The sequence below is a fragment of the Pseudochaenichthys georgianus genome, chromosome 7, assembly GCF_902827115.2.
Source record: "Pseudochaenichthys georgianus chromosome 7, fPseGeo1.2, whole genome shotgun sequence".
Taxonomy (NCBI): domain Eukaryota; kingdom Metazoa; phylum Chordata; class Actinopteri; order Perciformes; family Channichthyidae; genus Pseudochaenichthys; species Pseudochaenichthys georgianus.
The window spans coordinates 21,225,488-21,249,359 of record NC_047509.1 but is presented as its reverse complement, the minus strand read 5'-3'; the positions used below and the strand labels follow the sequence as shown (position 1 = coordinate 21,249,359).

The 23,872-nt window shown below is 40.7% G+C and overlaps 1 protein-coding gene across 2 annotated transcripts; it reads left to right on the top strand.

The window, feature by feature from the left end:
• Positions 1-2,939: 2,939 nt before the first annotated feature.
• atf7a (activating transcription factor 7a) lies at positions 2,940-23,872 on the top strand. 2 transcript variants are annotated; one of them, XM_034088016.1, is made up of 12 exons: positions 2,940-2,995; positions 8,483-8,554; positions 11,253-11,349; positions 11,777-11,889; positions 12,273-12,425; positions 12,514-12,662; positions 13,349-13,442; positions 13,542-13,661; positions 15,326-15,475; positions 21,287-21,475; positions 21,911-22,016; positions 22,755-23,872. In XM_034088016.1, exons 2-12 carry the CDS (start codon positions 8,507-8,509, stop codon positions 22,982-22,984), a joined length of 1,449 nt encoding a protein of 482 aa, XP_033943907.1. In that variant the 5' UTR covers positions 2,940-2,995; positions 8,483-8,506; the 3' UTR covers positions 22,985-23,872. The 2 variants fall into 2 exon arrangements, with proteins under 2 accessions (XP_033943907.1, XP_033943906.1); XM_034088015.1 differs by lacking the exon at positions 2,940-2,995 and having other exon boundaries at positions 8,211-8,554.

Sequence of the window (23,872 nt, the reverse complement as noted above, 5' to 3'; positions counted from 1 at the left end):
TTGAAGCTAATTTGTCTTGTAGCACTTCGAGGATGTTTGCTTGTTCATTTAAGCTGATACAGTACATAGTTTGACAATGATTTATGGAAGACAATAGGACAAGTTTGAATAAATATCTAATGCATTGAAAAATATGTTTAAAATGATTATTGTGTGATATTTGTGCAGATCAATGCGAAACAAAGATGTTTTTTTAAGTGTAGAATATGATGTGTGGGCCAGGACATCTGTAGCATGACCATATTTATTGTATATTACTTGAAAATTGCAGTAGGCCATATTGAGATTTTGATAAAAATGTCGATTAATTGTTCAACCCTGGAAGATAAGTGGGCTTTTTCCATCATTGTTCATTCTTTTATTTTTTTATTGTTAATGTCACTGGCAGTTAAAAGTCACATACAAATGCTTATAATACATTGACATGTTGATAACACATAACCAGTCTCAAAACGAGTTATGCATTAGTGAGTGTGATGGTGTTCATGAGGTGTTGCTTCGAGACAGGTGTCGCACTAGGATGGATGAATACAATTATTACAGTATACCCACTACAAAAAAGTAGACTACACTAATGGCTAGGAGAGACATACAGAGAGATATTAAAAGACAACTACAGTTAGACAAGTATAGCTATGGAGAAGCTGGAGGCAGCATGGCCTCTGGTAATCCCAGAGAAGCATGGCAGGGAATTAAAAACATGACGAATGCTCCACATAAGGGCAGGGGAAAACCGTCTCCTGTCTTGATCAGTGGTGAGGGAAGGGATACAGCAAATAATTTGAACACCTTCTTCTGCCGGTTTGAGAGTAGCAAGAGCATAGAGGCTGACACTGTCATTCCCCTCCATCCTCCCCCCCTCCCCGTATGACTATTGAGGAGTCAGAAGTCATCCATCTCTTCAGGAAGTGTAATATACGAAAAAGCCCTGACTGGCCCTGATAATATTGAAGGAGCTGTTTTAAAACACTGAGCAGAACAACTTGCACCTGTATTTACAGACATTTTTAGGTCCTCCCTTAATCTGCAAAAAGTCCCTTCTCTTTGGAAAACATCCACAATTATTCCAGTGCCTAAAATCCCCAGGGCCAGTGAGCCCAATGACTTTTGGCCTATAGCACTCACCTCACTGGTAATTAACTGTTTTGAGCGTTTAGTTAAGAGGCATTTAATCTCACAAACGCATCCCATGCAATTTGCTTATCAGGCCTCTAGAGGGGTGGAAGATGCTGTCGCAACCTCTTGCATCTTCTGCACACTCACTTCGAGACGCCAAAAGCCCAAAGATTCTATTTGCCGACTTCTCATCGGCTTTTAACACCATTAAGCCAAGTATTTTAGCAAATATTTTAACTGAAGAATTCTCACTTGAACCTGGTCAGGGGCCTCATTTATATAATTTATTTATTTCTCCAAGTTATGTTTTTGTGTGCACTGAGGAGTCTCAAACAGGCGTTTGTTTAATCATTTTAAGATTGGCTTTAATCAATGTTTGAAAATGAATTCTTCATATATGATAAATGAGAGGTAACATTTTATTTATGGTATTATTTCCACATATTTCTCTCCATTCTTCCTTCTGCCAACAGTGTCGCAGTTTCTCGTCTCTCCCGTTTTTGTGCTTAGTGCGTACGCATGGGTTAGAGTTTGCGTAAAGGACCGCATGTTTTCCCGTCAAGTTAGTATTTTATAAGTCGCAAACATTGCGTAGAAACTGGCGTACGCCATTTTTTGAGCGTATATCCCTTTATAAATGAGGCCCCTGATCTCTAAACAACATTATCTACGAGATCAAACAAGCTTGTGTATTTGTATTTTATAGGGCTCCCTTTAAAGGAATAGGCCCAGAAGTCAATGGAAGCATGTTTAACAGATTGTCCACTAGGGGGCCCTATAGCCTTGTCTCTGATTTCACGAATGAGTATAACACAGTAATGAAGTTATACTGTTCTCTAAACAAACAATTTAGACAAATTGTACATACATACATACATACATACATACATACATACATACATACATACATACATACATACATACATACATACATACATACATACATACATACATACATACATACATACATACAGTACATAAGGCCAGACACAGTGATGAAATGGTGTTGGTAGCTATTGGTAATGGTGTACTTTACCACTTTACCAGAGGCTGGCTAGCATAATCTCAAATCCAACCAATTGTATTATTAATGTTTCGGCCTATTGTTTGAGGTTTATACAGCATGTACTGCCACTTCCAAGGACAGAGAATAGGGGGAGAATATCAGGAAGGAAACCATAGCAAGAGGGGAAAAGACCCCCTTCAATTTAATGGTAATTTGTTCACACAATGGTCTCAACTATTTGCTTTCATCATGTGAATTGTAATAAATCATGCAATTGGGTTTAAAATGGAAACATATTATTTAGTATACTAAAATAACACACTTGTGTGTTTATATGTAGGGTCTACATTGACAGAGCAAATATTTGCTTGTGTTTGCATGGTACAATGTATGCATTATTATAATAGAAGGCAACAACGTAAACCTCAGGAGCCCCTCCTCTCAACATTATACACACAAAAAAATGTTCTCCTCTTTATTGAACAACACATTTACAGACAGCAAAGAAGGTAAACACATTATCAAATTCCTTGTGTCTGAGAAGTAAAACAGAAATAATTAAACAATGACACAAGACACAGTATATCATAGTTTTTGCAATGTATGTATGCAATACAGGTAGGGGCTATTATTATAATAATAATAATAATAATAATAATTATAATTATAATTATTAATAATAATAATAATTATTATTATTATTACACAGGATTACTTAAATTATATAATAATTATAATAATTATTATAATTATATAATTTAAGTAATCCTGTCCGCGAGAACTGAGGTGAATTCTCGCGATGACTTGACGTCGAGGGGAGTGTCAAATTCCAAGAGAGGAGAGGAGAGGGGAGCCAGAGAGAGGGGCGCAAGGGTGAGTTTGTAAACACTTTATTACCTTTTAAATTCACTATATATATGTGGACCGGACTAAACTATGACAAAGTAGCCATCGACGCTTAAGTCCTCGGTGTTTTTTAAAGTTAAAGATACATGTCTGTTTGATTGTCAAACTCTGGTGGCAGCGCTTCATTCGGACCCACTGTCTCGCTTTGCACTCAAGTGTCAGTCCGCTAACCAACTAACTGTTAGCTTTTTTTTTGCTTTTGTGACTTTCACTGCCCTTAATGCCTTTAAAACATACCAGTTCACCTCAGATATATTTAAATAAGTTGTGATGTGTGTTAGTTGTCATCGTTGAAGCTGGTAGTAGTGCTGTTATTACACACTTTGGATGTGCTTTCGGCCTGTTGTTAACGCTAGCCACACCAGCTAGCCATTAGTTTTTCGTGGATACAAAAAGTTGATTTCTGGTTTCTAACCAATGAGATTCAGCTACACGATGTTATTGACAGCATCGAAAGCGTTGCGTGCGTTAGATACCGTTGACTGACGTGCTTATAACCAATTACTGAGGAGAAAAGGCGGTCTTGTTACGGGAAAAGGCAGGGCGAAGTGTGCCCGTATGTCGCCAGACATGAAGGCAAACTTTTTTCAAGTCAATCGGCTATGTCTGGAAGAAGGAACTAGAGCTTGCTGGACTTTGGCATTTCAGCAGAGATGCAAGAAGTACTTAGATGTTGTAGAAGTAGAAGTACCAGAGTGTAACAATACTCTGTAACAAGTAGGAGTCTTACATTACAATCTGTACTTGGGTATTGGCATCAAAATATACTTTTCTAAGTACTCATTATGCAGATTTTCTCAAATATAATATATGTTCTGATTATAGTTAATTAATTAAAGTGTTTATCAAATATAGTAAAGTTGCAGCTCATTTGAATTACTTTGTTAGCTGGTATCTTTTGAATTTCTTGATTATATTGTACATCATTATTTAAGTAACTAAAGGTATTCAATAAATGTATTGGAGTAAAAGTACACTATATACCTGTGATTTGTAAGAGGGAAGAAGTAAAAAGTAGCAACACCTTGAAATACTCAAAGTACAAGTCCCTCAAATGTGTAGTTAAGTACAGTACTTGAGTAAATGGATTTCAGTTTGACATTGACATCCCTGCAAACTCACGAAACATATTTTCCTGTCTGTTTTTTGGCAGTAAAATGTGATGTGACTATAATCTGTGTCTGGGCAACAAGAGCCTCTAAAAAAGTCAAAGTCTCAAGTAATAATGATATCCATAGTATTGCAATTTGAGCTGTTGGACGCCTGAGGATCCGCATCCCCGTGCATTTCAACACCTTCATTAGGAATGTAGGTCATGTTTTTGGCAGAGTTGTACCTCATTCCATCACATAAAGCTACACCCGAGAAAGCAGACGGTCCCACCAAACATCTTGACCAACTCTGAGTCATGATATATGGGATATCACTGCGATTGAAATGGTCTTTACAGCAACTAAAACATTGTCACATCACACATATGGTGAATAAATGTAGTTTTTTTTGTAGTACAATTTTGTTGAACATGTATGCTTTTATTTACGAGTCTAAGCATTTGATTAAAATGTCAGTGATTTGAAGTATTTTCTATTATATTCCATTATTTAACTGACAATGCTGAAGAGCGTAATATTGCAAAAATGATTGTCAGCCCCAGTGGCTTTGGAGGCTTTATTTGAGACACACAACATCAAGTGACTTGTTTTTTCGATTTTCAATTTGTCTTCATCATTGAGCCAAAACTTCACGGCAAGTGTTTTTAAAAATGACACAGACGGTGAATAACCTTGGCACAGAGTTTTTGATTTAATTATAGAGAGCTGCCCATGCCATGTCCATCCCGTATTGTTTTCTAGCGCAGCATGGATTTGGCTTCTAGGCCTGGTTAGTTATGCACACATGGATATAGGATTTCATTTGTTCCATTGACCAAATCTCAGGTTCACTTTGCTTACATAAATACATATTGGCTGCTGCACCCGCCCAGCTACTGCCCAGATCTCCGGTCTCTAAAGCTCACAGCACACATTTACACGCCCTCACCTTTGATCCAGCAAATATCCCTGATCCTCCAATTGATCCATCGCTGACGGGCTTTCACTATTTCACTCCCTCCCTCCCCTTTCACCCCTCTGTGGCTTTTTTTTTCTTTTTGTGGGGTCTCCCCTACCCTCTGGCAATTCAAGCCTCAGATTCCACAGTCATGGCTGCAGCGCGAGCTATTAATACAGTTTGTTTAGCCAGTTTCCTAGCAGGCTGCATCAAACACTGGATGGCTGTGGCTGATTATAGCCGGGACTCGTTCCCCTACACCTGCTGAGTCGGAGAAATCCAAGTTAACGGTGGGACTCTGGCAGCAGCTCAATGAGAGGGACAGGAATTTGGGAACTTTCACCTTGACTGAAAGGAGGCGAAAATAGGTGGGCTTGATATATCCATGCCTGTAATAAATATCAGTGATGTGCTCAGACTGATTGAGTGTGTCTCACTGTCGCTGTTGAGATCTGGCATTTAACTTTGCGCAGTTAAACTTTACACTGTCAACTCATTACTTATATTATATTTATTCTCAGTAAGTGGCATTTGACAGACAAGGTAATAAATTAACAGTTTAATTATTTTCTATGTTCACGTTAATTGAGCAGAGAATGACAGATAGTGCTGCAGTATGGGAAGATTTCCTTCAACAAAGATTGTCTTACATGAGGCAAGGCAATATATGCTAAAGAAAAGACCTCAACACATCTGTTTTAATCAGGTTAAGATATGGGTTGTGGCAGCTAAGAAAACAAATGGTATACTATTTTTCCACATCTGAAATGTATGGTGGACTTCCCACAAAATCCCACTTTTAATGTCGGGGCCAGACAGCCAAGTTAATGTCTAGCATGTCTTTAGTAAGATGTAAACTCTGAAAGTCTGTTCCCACTCCTCACGCCAGATGTGTCCATTTCCCCACACAGTCCACACCCTCGGTATAACGAGCTAGACGGAGTATCTCGTTTGCAGACACATCTATGCCCAAATAGACTCAGTGGATTGGAAGCACTTTGTGAGGGCCTCTGGCACCAACCTGTTGCCTTTCTCCAGAGCATGGGAGGTCTGCAAGAAATCAGACTGCTCTGCTTTATCGGCCCTTTGATCTGGAAAGAGAGGGACAGGGCTTGTGCTTGCAAACATGAAGCAGACCCCTTCCCCTCCATAAAGACACGGGGCTGGGAGAAACAGTGGTTGGGCCTGTTGCAGGCTGGGCGTCATGGGAGAGCGTTGTATTCCAGCGCAGGGCTTCAGTAATCATGTGTTGGCTCAAGGGCAGCTGTCCTCGGCAGAGAGAGAAATGGAGGGAGGAAGGAGGAAAATATACTGACTTCAACACTGGGAAAACTTTCAGACATTTATGCCGGGCCAACATAATGAATAATGTGTCCCACTCAATAATGTTAGACTACATACTCTAACCATGTTGTAGGTACAGCGTAGGTCAACACGGTCGCTAACTCATTTATGTAACAATAATAAACCTCCATTGCTTTCCAAATTGTGAAATAGCTGAACATATTCAATTGGATAATGCTAGGGCAGCAACTAACACTTATTTTCATTATCAATTATCTGCCAAATGTGTGAGTCTGTTCTTTCTTTCATGATGAATCAGGCTTTTTCAATTGTCTAACATAAAAGCAAGACATTCTTTTCAAGTCACTCATACGAGGACGTTCACAATTATCCCGAAATATAAACTCACCAAGATCTCAAACTTATTGTAAGATTATTTTTGTTTTAATAAAGAGCTGCAATAAAAGCATTTAATTGTCCCAGCCGTAGGTAGTGTTGAATGATCAAAGCCATCCCTGATCATGACTGTGTTTGAAACCCTGTTGAGTGTTGCACTTGTCAGTCTGTTTATCGAAAGGTTTTTACACAGCAAGGTCCTCCATGCAGGTTGGTAGTTGCAGCAGCGTGAGTGCAGCGTTGTGTAATAGTCGCCTGCCAGACGGCACTCTGGGCCCGTTGAGAGTGCTGAAACATTAATGTGCTTTTCCATGCCTACAACCAAACATCAAATTCCCTGATTTAAATGTTACTTATTTTTCTAAACTTCACAGTTTGTCTTCACATGGAGTGGTATTCAGCTGTGTTGGGAGTGGGGGGGGGGTTTCTGCTCTGTGGAAACAGCTGATAGGAGCAGCGAGCCTGCCACAGCTTTAGTGTATGTCACTTCAGCTTCAGACACAACAGGAGGAGAAACCAAACATAAGCATGTGCATATTTAACTCTTATAGCATTACCCAGGAAGAAATGGACGTAGCATCAGATGTGTAGTCCTGTGGAAAGCTGTGGAAGTGTTTCAGTCTTAACACTTGTATATTTATGCTCATGACGGTTTCAAAAGTCCTTATTGATTGTTGCACTAGTCAGTTTGTTTATTGAATGGCTTTAAATGGCACCCCAATACAATCTTTCATAATTATGATGTTTTACAGCACTTGGCTAGAAAAAGGAATATATTATCTTCACTTTGTCTCATTGCCGTTTTCAATGAATTGACTTTGTTAATCAGATATACTTAAAAAGTTAATAGCTTTGTCATTTTAATTTGTATTTATCGCAGCAGCCATCTAGTACAGGTACATGTGGGAGGTGATTAATAATCATATTTATATTAAAATATAAATGTATGTTTGAATAGTTTAAAGGTTTTGTATTTCCCTTGGCTGTATTGAAGCCTTTACATAATAATCTTTTTTCCAGACACTGTTACCTACCCATGATAACATTATCGTATCAAGGCACTTACAGTAATAGTGATATAACATTGTAGGTATTCAAGTATTGAATGATGGTATTATATCACTTATTTTTTGTCAGTCACATATCAATACAGAAAAAAGCAGGTTTGTTAGATTCAACCCAAACAACAAAGGTACAGTACACTGTCAGGTCCGTGCCAATGAGCCCATTTGAAGATATTCGTGCAAATGAGAGTTCACAGAAAGTTGAGGGAAATGACCAAAGCAGAGATGTGTGTGCATGAGAGAAACAGCTGATTTAGAGCGAGATTGAATAAGGGGTACAGAGGGTTGGGAGGTGCTAGAGAGGTGAGGAGAGGGAGTGGTAATGGGAGAAGGAGGGATTGGCAGTGAGGGAAAATGATAAGGAAGCAGAGGGAGATGTCTTTGTAAACAGGAGCCGTCGCTCTCTCTCGTGTAAGCGGCTCCTCACTCGCAGACCAGGAGCCCCCCTGTGTGAAGGAAGTATCACCAGGGAAACTTAGTCTCGCTGCCTCTGTGCCTGTTTTCCTCCTTTGCCAGGGTTATTTTTAAATCAGCATTCGGCTTCCTGCTCAGACTAAAGACTACAAGCCACAGCATCCCGTTGCGTTGTTTTCTGGATTTGCCACTTCACAAATCAAGAAAGGAAAAGGCAGCAATGTTCTCCTCTTCTCCTCTTCCACAGTTACATTGCAAGCTCTTCGCAAAAATGGGGGACGACCGACCTTTTGTGTGCAACGCTCATGGCTGTGGACAGGTAAGCTTTCTGCCAGTTTTTTTCTAGCTATCAGATAAGTGCATGTGTGTGTGGTGTGGGTTATTTATGCTTTGTTTAAGTACTCTACAACAGTTGACTGTAACTCGTTATGATTGAATGTATCAAGTCAGTTATTTGAATAGAATAAAGCTTCATATATACAACGAGAGAACTTTAAAAACTATAGCTTTTTTCTCTTTTGTTTCATAGCCAGAGTAAGCAAACCGGCTGTGATTTAGGCGACAATCTTAATGATCATCACACAGATAGCTAACATGCTGTCTTGTGAGACAGTCTCCTTCAGCCGTGACTCAGTGGAGGCTCCAGTGAGTAATCAGAGCGCAGTTATTGTTTCAACCTGTCACTGTTGACTTTCAACGCCTGCAGACACAGGTTAGAGCCACGGCAGTGACTCAGCTGAGTGCCAATAGTTCTCTCACATGCCAGTAACGTGGTGCACTGTTGGGGCTTGGCCCGATATCACAGCAAATAAAAAATGGTTCTAGAACTCATGGTTATTCAACACAGGAAACATCATGTCTGATGCTGAATAAGCTGTCTGATCCTGTGTTCAGTTGGGTGTGATACCCTTAGCTAGTGATGGATTATCTCTCCTGGAGTCTGGAGCAAGAAAGTGTTTATGTGGTTCAGAAACATTTGTGATTCATGAGCCGTCTTCCTGTGATCAGGAGGATCATGGGATTTGCGGTTTGAGCAGACATGTAATGCAGTTAAACATGCAGATGTTGGATAAATAAATGAAGATCTGTTTGCTTATTTTCATCTCAGAACATGTTTACCTTCCATTTGATGTCCTTCCTTGATGCAAACAATCTGCATATTTCATTTGTAGATTATTAATTTAGTAGTCAGTTAAAACAACAGAATCATGTGGAAGCTTTCTGAGGCATAGTGAAGATAACTGTGCTATAAATGTCACTGTGAACATGTTTGCAACATTTGCCTGTTTAACAGCTACTTCATCATTTATGTTGAGTCATGTTCCTGTCAATGTGAGAAATGTTAATCTAATAGAAATGTTAATCTAATAGTCTCTTTTTTTAACTCTGTATTGGTATCGGTCAACTCCCACCAGTAATATCTTTAGCTTCCAAGTTCTTTAATATCATAAAAGCAACAATTATAGTAAAGCAGTCGTTGGCAATAAAACATTTGTGGATCTCAGGCTTCCTCGAAGTATAAAGAGAAGGGCAAAATAATGCAAGTCATATCAAAATGTGTATCTTAGACATCAAATAAAGCAAGTTCAAATAAAAGGCTAAAACATACATAAATAAAACGTCAAACATATCCTTATCCTTCATTTTAGTAGTATTTTAATTGGATAAATGTCACGTTAACAGGACGGTGGTAGAGTATATGCATCTCGCTCTGTAGCTGCTAAATGTCCACCATGTTCAGGAGCTAGTGTTGGTTCGTAAACCGCATGTCTGCAGTTAAGTGCAGGTTGCACACAGTTAATTTATTTAAAACAATCCTGACAAATTGCATTTGTTTCGATCCAAGGGTAATGTAAACATATTGATACGTGTAGGTTCAATACAAAGCCTTAGATAATATATCAGCTTAAAAACCATACAACTTGTTATGAAGCTCAGACATGCACTGCATTTATATCAATCATCTTTCACAATATTTATTTATGTACATTTAGACACAGACCATCCTTTATGTTACGAGCGCCTTATGTCTAAATGCCATTTTACCTCTGCCCTTTACAAGCAACAGCTGTCTACCAGGAAAGGCTGAATCATGCCCATAATAGAACCAGGATGATTGACTCTTGGCTTGGCCCGGGGTTTTCCTTTTACCAAGTCAACAACAACAACAACAACAGTGGCACCCCATTTTGCGATGCCCAGCATGAACTGTGTGGACTGGGGAGTAATCCTATCTGCCAGTGTCTCATACAGGGAGATTAGTCAGAGATAGTTTCCTCCAGTCGCCCTGTTCAGAGGAAAGAGACATGTAGTTGTACTGGTGATGCTGCCTGGTAGGGCTAAAAATAAGCCCCCTGACACTTGACTGTGTTTCCACTTCGCTCTCTCTCGACTGAACTCGCAACGGCAACGCAGCCCCCAAAAATAGGCTGCAGCGACTGGTGAATAGGCCGGCACCAGAGCCAGGATTATCCCTCCTACGTCTCTGACTGATTCACCTCGCCACTTGTCAAAAGAAGAAGTGCTGTGTCTCAGACAATGGTGCTCTATCTAAAAGTCTGATATGCAAGTGGCCGACCTCTTGTAGCTTCCACTTGCATATTTTGTTGTCAACTCATTTGCCCTTGCTATTTTCCCATGCTTATCATCATTTTTCGACAATATGTTGCCATTCTCAACCATTGCTCCAGCCCTACATTTGTGTGCTGTTCAAACCATCAACACAAGCCCTTTTCCTTTTTCTAAATAACTCTAGTTTGTGTAATGATATTTCAGCCCATGTGCTGCGGCTATAAAGGACCCATTTAGGGCTATTAGACATGAGGAATAGTACACCACACATACAGTGCTCTGCATGAACTGTCTCAATATGTATACAGTAAGCTACATGCTGCATGCCTTGGTCGACATCTCCAAGAGACTATTTCCTAAAGTCAACAGAACAAGTAGACAATTAAGTACGCTACTTCATATAATGTACTTACTTTTCCTCTTTGTTTCTTGCTTACTTGTTCCAGAGGTTTACCAATGAGGACCACTTGGCTGTACACAAACACAAGCATGAGATGACTCTGAAATTTGGACCAGCCAGAACTGACTCAGTCATTATTGCAGGTACGGTTTTCATTTGATACTATATAAAAGCATTGCTATTGTTAAATATATGTTCCATGCATTCAGATACAGACTGTTTTAATAGGGTTGTATTGGATAGTTTGAAGCTTTAAAACTTCCTTCATGTTGACATTCAAATTATAAATCTACATTTAAATGCTGCACAGCTTTTTAAATCTGGTTTAAATATTATATTCCTTTTCATTTGCAGATACAAATAAGGCTACACTTATATTATTATTATGATTTTATTTTAAACCATATTTATTGTGTATCTGAGCCTTTGAAAAAACACATTTTAAAGATGTAAATCAAATGAATATTAAAAAACTGTTTAGCATACCTCTGATTATCATACGTAGGGGTTTGTACAGTATATGTAATGCTAAGTGTGAACACATTATCTCTTTGCATTCCTCTTCTGCAGACCAGACTCCGACTCCCACCCGCTTCCTAAAGAACTGTGAGGAGGTCGGTCTGTTTAACGAGCTGGACAACTCCTTCAATCACGACGATGATGAAAAGAGAGCAAAGAACTCTGTAAGAGAAGCTTGGGGTCAATGACTTTTTTTACCTGTACGTGTGTTTGTGTATTTTATGTATTACATACAACTATGGAATTTCCTACAAGACTCCCACATAATGAAAAGTTACTTTTTACTTCCTTTTCTCTAACCTCAATGAGTTGATGATGTCTCTAGCAGAAATTCCTTGTGCGCTTTGTATGTGTGTCATAATAATTCAAATTGTTGCTACAGCTTCTTCCAATTAATGTATTTAAATGGGATTTTATTTCACTTATAACTCCAGCAGTTTTTATTCTGTTTGTGTGATAAATACCAGCTTCCTCTTTTAATGTGCTGTAGTCCGGGAGTCTCTTCTATAAGTCATGTGAACTCATCTCACTGACCTTTTTTGTTCAGCACCCTGCTCCTAACTCAGTGGCTGTGGACATGAGAATGCAGGCCTCATCAGAGGTGAAGGTGAAAGAAGAGGAACCTGTAGACGTGGACTCCTCGCCTCCAAGCAGCCCCGACTCCTTCTCTGATGATTCAGACTACAGCATAGAGCCTCAGGTTAGAGCAAACACAATGGGGGGAGGGGGTTGTCAGTATAGTGTGTAGAGAGAAGGGCGGTTCCTTACATGATGTACTACTCTCCCAGGACACACCACCCAGGAGTTCAGCCCCCACCCCGACTATTATGCGTCCAGGTTCCCTCCCACTACACCTGGGCTTTGATGGCTTTCATCCCACCATGCCGTCTCCCACCTCCGTCATCACACAAACCCCGCCCTCCAATCGTACCCTGTGGTGAGTGCAGTTCTACATCCTTTCACTTCATCAGGAAAGGGACCAAATAGGTGGATCACAATAAACAAACATGTTGATCAAGGTGTAGTTCCATTCTCAGGATAATATCCTCACATGAGCGAATTGAAAGAGCAGTTTAGCTTGCTATACAATTATAGAAGTGAAAAATAGAGCCTTAAAAATACAGGAATTATCATGAATGAAAGAAAGACTCACACAATGTTGCGATTATTTTATTTCATCTCGAATGTTTTCAATGTTTGATTCCAGTATGTGTTCACGCCATTTAAAAACGTTGAAGCATATATGATGTTTATCAAGATAATATGGTGAATTGCAATTTTAATCGAGATAATTTTGAAGCACAATTTACAGACAGTCCGTTTTTTGTTTTTGTGTAAGTTGTTTCATGCACCATGTTTTTCACCAAAGCCTCACTCATTGTGCATTTAATCTGACATTAACATATACTAAGAAAACAATTACATGTGATATACAATTCTGTGGGTTTTAAAAGTCTTTGTATGCACAGCTTGGACGAGTACTGATGGATGTAAGTGTGGATGTTATGTTGAAGTGGTTAATTGTTCTGCCTCATGTCGATACTAGCTATGTTACAAACACTTTGTGGTATCAAATTGCAATCTAAACTTGACTTAACTTCCTGTTCCTGTGTGCCCGTGTAGTTCGCCGACCAGCCACTACCCCATGATGATGCTTCCCTCTGGTCAGGCCGTGCCTTTGCTCCCTGGTCCAATGCACATACCTTCTGTCATTAACGTAAGGCCAACCATCAGTCTAGATATGTTCATATTATAGCTAAGAAGTTAGTTCAAGTTGTTAACACATTTTTCTTTGTGCATCTTTTCTGGTCTGCAGCTGGCCCGCCCCATGTGCATGGTACCCAACATTCCTGGGATGCCCGGCCCCCCTCTGGGAGGCAGCAGCAGTGGCTCTAACTCCCCCTCTGGCTACAGCATCCACTCAGAGGCCAAGATGGTCAGCACTCGATAAGCTCTCTATTTTTATATTTCTTTATCTGTTCTTTTTGTCTCCATCTTCACCCTGCAGCCTTCCTTCTGCACTGGCTCACTTGGATCATCATATGACTATTACTGCAATCCCTTGTTTATTTAACCCTTCCAGCACAACACAATCCGTTCTGATTCTGAAAGTAACGCAGAGCTCCATGTTTCAACAGTATTTACGATAAGACTAAGTGAGTGTGGTCTGTGTGTGAAGTATTGCACATACACAAAGTACCTCCTTTGGTGGTATCTGCCATTTGCACACCAGATGCACCTTCAATCAATTCAAGTGTAATGTAATTGTGTTTGGGCTGTAAGGAGTAGTTTAAGCTTCCATCCTACTGTTATATTCACTATTTTTGAAACCCTGGTGTTTCTTCACTGTGGTAGGTAAAGATGAGATACATATTTCAGTTGTGGCTACAGTATGTAGAATTACTTCTGTGATCCAAACATTTCTAACAACTCCAATCATTTCCAAAATTCAAGACATTATCACTGTGGTCATCGCCAACAACAAACTCTCCTCCAATCTAATAAATGAAGACCAACCCATTTAATATAACTTAATTAACACTTTATTTTAAGGGTGATAACATCATAAAACTAAATAGCAGCCTAATGTTGCTTAACTCCCTCACCGAGAATGAAATACAGGGACTGAAGAAACTAATAATTTGATGGAACAACACAAATATATGATCAGAGCTTGTAAGGCATTACACAAATATACATGCGTACTGGAATAATTACAAATCATAATGGACCCAAAATCTACCATATAATGATTGTCAAAATGCTTTGTGCCTTCCCTTTGTGCCTTCACTGCCACAATCAGATGTTCTCTAAATCATTACTTGCTACTACACTGAACAAAAATATAAATGCAACACTTTTGTTTTTGCTCCCATTTTTCATGAGATGAACTCAAAGATCTAAAACATGTTCTATATACACAAAATAACCATTTCTCTCAAATATTGTTCACAAATCTGAAAAAATCTGTGATAGTGAGCACGTCTCCTTTGCCGAGATAATCCATCCCACCTCACAGGTGTGGCATATCAAGATGCTGATTAGACAGCATGATTATTGCACAGGTGTGCCTTAGGCTGGCCACAATAAAAAAAATTCAGATTTGTGAACAATATTTGAGAGAAATGGTTATTTTGTGTATATAGAAAATGTTTTAGATCTTTGAGTTCATCTCATGAAAAATGGGAGCAAAAACAAAAGTGTTGCATTTATATTTTTGTTCAGTGTAAATTAAGAAGCCATATCACAAAGCAACATCTTCTGAAAATGGTTCAGGGAACATATAACCTTATTTGGCTTTTAGCTACAAAGCCTCCATAGCTGAACCCAGAACAAAAGGGTGGAGACAGAACAGGATGTCACATGAAATGCTGCTGATGAAAAAGAGCTAAAACTGTGTCACTGTCAGGTCAGCAGCAAGGGCGCAGATGTATGCACAATAAGAGCTACTTTGTAACAATACATGCCCAAAGAATAGTCTTTTTCTTTAAATATGTTATAAAACCACCAGAGATGTAGCATAAAAACAGATGTATTGCATGTGGATTGTGTCACTGAGCTGCAGGTGTGCTTGTTATTGATCAAACTGTCTTCTTGCAGCGTCTGAAGGCTGCCCTGTCACAGCACAGCCCCTTAGGGTACAGCATGGGGGCCATGTCCATGGGAGGCAGCCCCATGGCCCCTCAGAGGGCGGAGCACAGCCAGCTGCTGGTCCAACATCCAGACGCTCCATCACCTGCACAACCTCAGGTACACGCTGCCGTCTAATGTCCAGGGGCCTCATTTATAACGCCGTGCGTAGGATTCACGTGGGAAGGTTGCTTACGTAGTAGAAATCCAAAAAATCGCTAGAGAAATGTATTTTCCGATTCACCAAACATTGCGTACTGGCGAGGAAAGTGCGTACAGCACTTCCTACGCCGGTTTCCCTTTATAAATCACAATCGACTCGAAATGCGGTGCAGCTTTTGCGGGCTTCACGTAACGCCCATATTTGCCTATAAATAGTCAAAGAAACGCCCATTCATTCATTCTGACTGACTTTATGAAGAAGATCGCAGGAAATGACGACAGAACAGCTAAAAAAGACATCTCACACCGTGTCAGATTTTGTTTATTTTGGGGAGGTCGAGATAAATCATATTATTTGGTGGATGCCGTTTGAACCAGAGTAGCAGCATGGAGGTCGGGTCGTCACCAAAATAAATAAATAAGTGGTCCGAAAAAGGTTCATGACAAAAAAAATACATAGCCTTCATCAGGCAGTGTGTTTGTACCGGAGACAGGAGATACCCCCTTGATGAGAAACTGTAAGAAATGATCGGGGAATCCCTCCGGAGTGGAGTCATGACGACTGGATCTGAATTATGTTTTTGTATTTGGTGGTTTGTGTTCCAGCTGGAAATACAACCAATGTGTTGTGTTATATTTGCTGTACAATTTACCACATATGGTGTTCTTAGTTTCCATACCTCCTGTGTTTTACGAGCGACTTATCAAGTCTTGGCAAACGGCATAAAACACGATTAAACGTGATAGTATATAAAACCATGCTCGTACAACCTATATAAATGCAAAACGGCGTCAGTTTAGACGTAATTCTGTCCTCCTGCTTACCGCATCATTTATGAGAAAACATTTCATAACATTAGCACAACATATTCGAGGTGGTTTTAAATAACATATCCGTATTTATTTATTTCTCCAAGTTATGTTTTTGTGTGCACTGAGGAGTCTCAAACAGGCGTTTGTTTAATCATTTTAAGATTGGCTTTAATCAATGTTTGAAAATGAATTCTTCAAATATGATAAATGAGAGGTAACATTTTATTTATGGTATTATTTCCACATATTTCTCTCCATTCTTCCTTCTGCCAACGGTGAAGTTTCTCGTCTCTCCCGTTGTTGTGCTTAGTGCGTACGCATGGGTTAGAGTTTGCGTGGAGGACCGCACATTTTCCCGTCAAGTTAGTATTTTATAAATCGCGTAGAAACTGCCATTTTTTGAGCGTATATCCCTTTATAAATGAGACCCCAGGACCCTACTGTAATGTGACGTTCAGGTTGTTCTTACCTGTGGTCTTATAACAATGAATCACATTGTCTTCGTAAAGAGAAAGCAACAGTGCCACTTGATCCAGTCCAATAAGGGCATGAGACTGCAGGGCCGTGTGCACACACAGAAACCTAAAAGAACAAATTAAAGCATTAACGCAAGAATCTGCAAACTGAAGTATAAAGAGGATGGAGGTACAAAGAAAACTTGTGAAGTCCCTTCTGCAGGAAGTGAATGCCAATAGAGCGGTTATATTTAGAGGCGTCACCCAGAAGAGGATGTAAAGTAACACAAGAAAATCATTGTTGTTGTGTTTAATTTAGGGCTGTCAAACGATTACAATTTTGAATCAGATTAATCACAGCTTAAAAATGAATTAATCATGATTAATCACCATTCGAACTATGTCCAAAATATGCCATTTCTTTATGTATATTGTCGTGGGAATGGAAAGATAAATGAAAGAAGGCGGATATATCCATTTAACACAGTATGTATATTTATTATAACATTTTTCTGCATGTCAAAATGAAAGACAACCCACACACCTATCAATCATCAAACCGTGGGGTCTTAATTCATTACGTGTTGATTTCTATCAACGGGGGAGTACTTCAGGAAAGTCGACAGGGGGGGGGGGGCTAGTGGAGTACTTCGTGACCACAGAGTGTGAACGTTGTGATCAGCTGTTTTAGCGAAGTTCTCCAGTGAAGAGGGGAGTCTCCCTCCGCAGCCGGTTGGCGTAGTTTTGGCACAGTTCCGTTGTACAGACCGACGTTAACAGCAGCCTTGTCTGTGCACACGGAGACCGACTCTGTCGTCCGGTGATCTAACCGCCTTCTGGAAAAGCTTCACAAGTACGTCGGTACGCAAATGCGCTTTGTGACACAAGTGACGGTACACATTTCAGGGGCCTCATTTATAAAGGGATATACGTTAAAAAAATGGCATACGCCAGTTTCTACGCAATGTTTGCGATTTATAAAATACTAACATGACGGGAAAACGTGCGGTCCTCCACGCAAACTCTAACCCATGCGTACGCACTAAGCACAAAAACGGGAGATACGAGAAACTGCGACACCGTTGGCAGAAGGAAGAATGGAGATAAATATGTGGAAATAATACCATAAATAAAATGTTACCTCTCATTTATCATATTTGAAGAATTCATTTTCAAACATTGATTAAAGCCAATCTTAAAATGATTAAACAAACGCCTGTTTGAGACTCCTCAGTGCACACAAAAACATAACTTGGAGAAATAAATAAATACGGATATGTTATTTAAAACCACCTCGAATATGTTGTGCTAATGTTATGAAATGTTTTCTCATAAATGATGCGGTAAGCAGGAGGACAGAATTACGTCTAAACTGACGCCGTTTTGCATTTATATAGGTTGTACGAGCATGGTTTTATATACTATCACGTTTAATCGTGTTTTATGCCGTTTGCCAAGACTTGATAAGTCGCTCGTAAAACACAGGAGGTATGGAAACTAAGAACACCATATGTGGTAAATTGTAATATAACACAACACATTGGTTGTATTTCCTTTAACTGGTGGATATAGAGTTGCTGCGGGGAGGGTTGAGATGCACAGGCTGCAGTGGAGACGCTGCGCACAGCTGATCGACAAACCACCAAATACGAAAACATAATTCAGATCCAGTTGTCATGACTCCACTCCGGAGGGATTCCCTGATCATATCTTACAGTTTCTCATCAAGGGGGTGTCTCCTGTCCCCGGGTAGGTACACTGCCTGATGAAGGCTATGTGTATTGTTTTTGTCATTAACCTTTTTCGGACCACTTATTTATTTATTTTGGTGACGATCCGACCTCCATGCTGCTACTCTGGTTCAAACGGCATCCATCCACCAAACAATATGATTTATCTCGACCTCCCCAAAAGAACCAAAATCTGACACGATGTGAGATGTCTTTTTTAGCTATTCCGTCGTCATTTCCTGCGATCTTCTTCATAAAGTCAGTCAAAATGAATGAATGAATGGGCTTTTCTTTGACTATTTATAGCAGGGATCACCGACTACATTTGTCCAAGGGCCGAAATGTAACCAATAGACACTTTCGCGGGCCAGCCATTTTTATATAGACCAGAATTTTATAAATAGTATTCAGATTACTTTTGGAATACTTTCTTTTTCCATAACAGATGGGTATGTTTTGGTGCACAGCACAGGAGACACTTATTTTACTGTTTTAATGGCTTATCAAGAACTCAAACACAACATCTTGGTGTCATTCTGGACAGCTCTCTCATCTGCACCCACATAAAAAACATCACCCGGACTGCATTCTTTGTACTGTCTTAAAACCTTTCCTTATGAATTGTAAGGTGTCCTTGGGTGCTTTGAAAGGCGCCCCTAAATAGAATGAATTATCATTATTATTTATTATCTGAAACGATGTAATAACTTTTAAAACTGTTTCCAGTCACTTGCCCCATGCATTCAGCAGCAGCAGGCTATTCACTTTGATTTCATCCTGTTATGAAATGTCATCATTTCAACAATAAAGAAATGATACATAAACGTTATCTTGCACATTGTATCTAACCATCTCCGTTTCTAACTTTCAATATATTTTAAAAGAGATCTCTCTCTCTCATCTGCGTGCGGAGGCGGGGCCTCACAGACACGCTGCATCTCTCTCTCTCTCACAGACACGCTGCAGCGCTGTGCAGTGTGCACACAGTTCTGCCGGTAATGAATATTACATTTTGAGAGGAAACTTAGCAATAATTCCAATAAGTATTCCAAAATGTATTCACTTCAGGTTTACGAAAGTAACTGTAATCAGATTACTCGTTTTTCAAATGTAACGCCAGCTGAATACAGTTAGACTACTTGATTTTTGTATTCTGATTACGTAACTCCGTTATGTATTCCGTTACAACCCAACCCTGCTTCTAGGCTACTGTCCCGCAGCTCCAGCCTCTCTGTTGGACTCTGTCGCAGCGGGGCTACTGCTGTGGTGCAGAGCGCATTAACCAGACTCTTCACAACGAAGGATCACTTCTTCTTCAGGGGAGGGAAGATTTCGCAGTACGCAGTCTACTGTCCCACAGCTGCTGCCTCTCTGTTGGACTCCGGTACTGCACCTTACTCACGAGACGTTGTAAACAAAGAAATGGGTGGGGGGCGAACGCAGTAACCACTCCGCCAATGCCACAGTCACCCCGTCGTGCGGGCCGGATGAGAATGTCTGGCGGGCCGGATGTGGCCCGCGGGCCGCCAGTTGGTGGTCACTGATTCATAGGCAAATATGGGCGTTACGTGAAGCCCGCAAAAGCTGCACCGCATTTCGAGTCGATTGTGATTTATAAAGGGAAACCGGCGTAGGAAGTGCTGTACGCACTTTCCTTGCCGGTACGCAATGTTTGGTGAATCGGAAAATGTCGGAACATTTCTGTACCTATTTTTTGGATTTCTACTACGTAAGCAACCTTCCCACGTGAATCCTACATACGGCGTTATAAATGAGGCCCCTGATTACACATAACCTGCGTACCAGTTATGTGCACCCCTGTACTACAGCAAAAGTATTCTCCGTCGGGACTTCCTGCAACAACACCACGCCGTTATCTTGATTCTGATTGGCTAGAAGACATTATCAAAGATGTTCTATTGAGAAGACGATCACTACGTGACAAAAGTTTTCAAAACCGTTTCTGGTCTTCAGTATTTCCAGACAAGTGGCTGAAATCAATCTTACTAACTGCTGTCTGTGCACGCGAGTTGGCGGACTTTATTTTGCTTACTTTAACATAATTTTTCATGGTGGGGCTAAGCCATTTCTTGGTATGGGTGTAGCCTACCCCAGCCATACCCTGGCGCTGCCACTGGTGGCACGTATGGGGCGGGCCATTCTGCACATACGTTGAATGCGTTAAATATGTTAACGTAATTAATTCAAAAAATTAATTACCGCCGTTAACGCGATAATTTTGACAGCATTAGTTTAATTATATGCAAAAACCCTTTGTAACAATATTGAAAATAATTCTGAAAAGACCACTATAAATGAAAAATAATGTTGTAATTTTAAACTTTTATGATATAAGATCATCATGGTAAAAATGATGAAAACGTAGTCTCTTAATACTTTTGCACAAACCTTTGAGCAGTGTACTTACAATCCGTTCTTCGGTAAGAACAAATTACAAATAAGAAAAACGTTAGAGGATGTCTTGAATTGTCTCGAAGAGTGGATTTGACGAACTTCTTTAAGACTTGTTGATCTGTTAGATTTGGAAATGTGTAAATAACTGAGCTTGTGCCTTTTGGATAAATGACATGTCACCTTTTTGACTTAGAGAAAATGTGGCTGTACTTCTTAGTAATGAGATGACTACAATGTTCTTTGACCAAAATAATGAAACTATGACTCAAACTTCCCTTTTTCTTTCTCGTCTGTCTTCCTCTCCCCTCCCCTGTTTCTCTGCTTCCTCCTCACCCCGTGCCCTGTCCTCCCTGCAGGTATCTCCAGCGCAGCCTACAGGTGGGCGGCGGCGGCGGATGGGCGAAGACGACCCCGACGAGCGAAGGCAGCGCTTCCTCGAGAGGAATCGGGCCGCGGCATCGCGCTGCAGACAGAAACGCAAAATGTGGGTCAGCTCTCTGGAGAAGAAGGCAGAGGAGCTCTGCAACATGAACGTGTCACTGTCGGTGAGTGGGCCTGCAGTGGGCGGAGGGGGCGGGGGATGAGGCCTGCGGGAGGCCTGCGTTGCACAAATCACCATCACTGTGGTCGATAGACAGGCTTTCATCTAGTGGTGGAACTTTGAGAGGTGTTTTCCATCAGTTTCAGGTGGTAAAGGGTCATTTTACAAATGTTTGAAGTTACAGCAATTGAAAGTTTGGGACTTCTCACAGCTTCCCTCACATCTTTGTTGTGTTGTTCTGTGGTTTTAGGTCAGCTTTCAAACTCAATGACCACTTCTGCTTTGCCAGGTGTACTGGGGTTTAACCTTTTCGATCATCTTTTAGCTCCAAAAGAAATGGTCTTTCTGATTTCAATTCAATTTATGTTGTCTTACTATGATATGCATCCTCTATGAGTCATTGAAAAGTGTTGTAAGACATTATTTTCTGAACCCACAGAACGAAGTGTCCATGTTGCGAAACGAGGTGGCTCACTTGAAGCAGCTGCTGCTGGCCCACAAAGACTGTCCTGTGACAAATCTACAGAAGAAGACCGCCTACTTAGGTGAACCTTTTTAAATTGTTACTCTCCTGGTTTCCTCTTATCTCTATTTTTCTGGGGTCACATGCTAGTAAAAAAACTCAATGTGAAATGTATGTGAACAGAACCGTGTCTTCAGCTTTCACAATTGGACCACAAACTAAGTAGACCTACGAGTACCTTACTGTACAGTGGCATTTTCTCTGCTGTTGTATAACTATAATATTCCTCATGAGACTCATTAGGATTATGTGGTACTGACTAGTGCATTTATAGTGGCCTTATGGTATATGCTACATTATGTTTCTGTATATTCCTACAGGGAGTTATATCCATTATTGCAATGTAGGTAGATTATTATAATTACATTTTTCACATATGCTGCATATTTAAATTCTATGTTGTAAATATTAACTTAGGAGTCTTTGTTTTTGTTACATAGAACCCATGCTGTAATCTTTATGTATTCATTAATTGACTATTTTATTGTTTTGTTTAATAACAGGGGTTGATGTCCTTCCCTTTGGTGGTGGAAGACAAAGTCACTCCCCTATTAAAGTAAATGTCCCAAAACTATACTATATATATATAATATATATATATATATATGGGGATACTGTTAATGACCTGCTAGACAACCAAATAATGTCCATAGATCTTTTAGTATGGCTGGTAGGGAGTGTATTCAAAATTAAAAGTGAAATGCATTTGCTTGTTTAAGTATAAATCTGTACGTGTCATTATCTATTTGTTCCTGTTTAGCTATGGAAGAGAGCATGAAAGACATCTCGGAGCCGACGGGGTCCCCTGCCCCGGTGATCCAGCACAGCTCCCTGGCACACAGCCCCTCCGCAGGGCACAACGGGCTGAGCAGGGCAGCAGCGGAGGCCATGGCCATGTCCGTGCTGGCAGGGATGGGCCAGCACCAGAGGTCTGAGAGCGGACCCTCTCACATTATCATGGCTGCACAGTCTCAGTCGGCTGCCAGATGATGAGCGATGCCGCCACGGCCCAGACTTGGCTCACACTCGTCACCCAGGGGTAGGAAAGAGCAGCGGAACCCCCCTCCCCAACTTTCCCCCCGAAGTCCAAGTTTCTCCTCGCCCCCTGCCTCCTCCGCTCTCTGACCCTCCTGTGGAGCCGTCACGCTGCGGCCTGGAGCTCAGCAACAGCCTTCTGGGAATGGACTGAGACCTTTTTGAGAGAGCTTCCCGTTCACTTTGCCATAGACTACAGGGGCTGGACTCCAAACTTCATCCTCGTCTCCCCCCCTCTGTGCTTCCCCCCCTCATCTCTCCTTCCCCCCTCAGTTTAAATGACCTCTTCACTGCACTGTAGGACTGCATCGCTCTGAGTGTCGCAATGAACTCTCCACACGGACACAGATTCTAACACACAGGTGTTGCACCTCGTCGATCAAATCAGATACCAAACAACACGCAGGGCTTTACACTGTTTTCAGCAGGGAATTGTGCCTCACACACACCCACACGCCATCACAGCACACATCCTCCAAAGATGCAGTAGCTGTCTAGACGTCAGTGACTCAGATCTGACGTTAAACCTTTTGTACACGGTTCCACATCAAGGTGATCTCAACATGGACCCAAAAACCTTACCTCAATTACTCCCCTTTATTAGAACATTCATAAACGGTGTGCGTGATTAGCTCTGCGCGTATATATTGATGTACTTAGCAGTTTGCCTGCTCCTGATCTGATTCGTTAATAGCTGGATTGTTAGCATGTGACTTTTTTCTATTAGTGTGTTCTTGATACAGCTATGTGCAGCTATACTTTTTAACCAATTGGCACATCCTCCCAGAGTATGATCTTTACATCTGTTCTAACCTGAAGGGAATAAGCCCCCCCCCCCCCCCC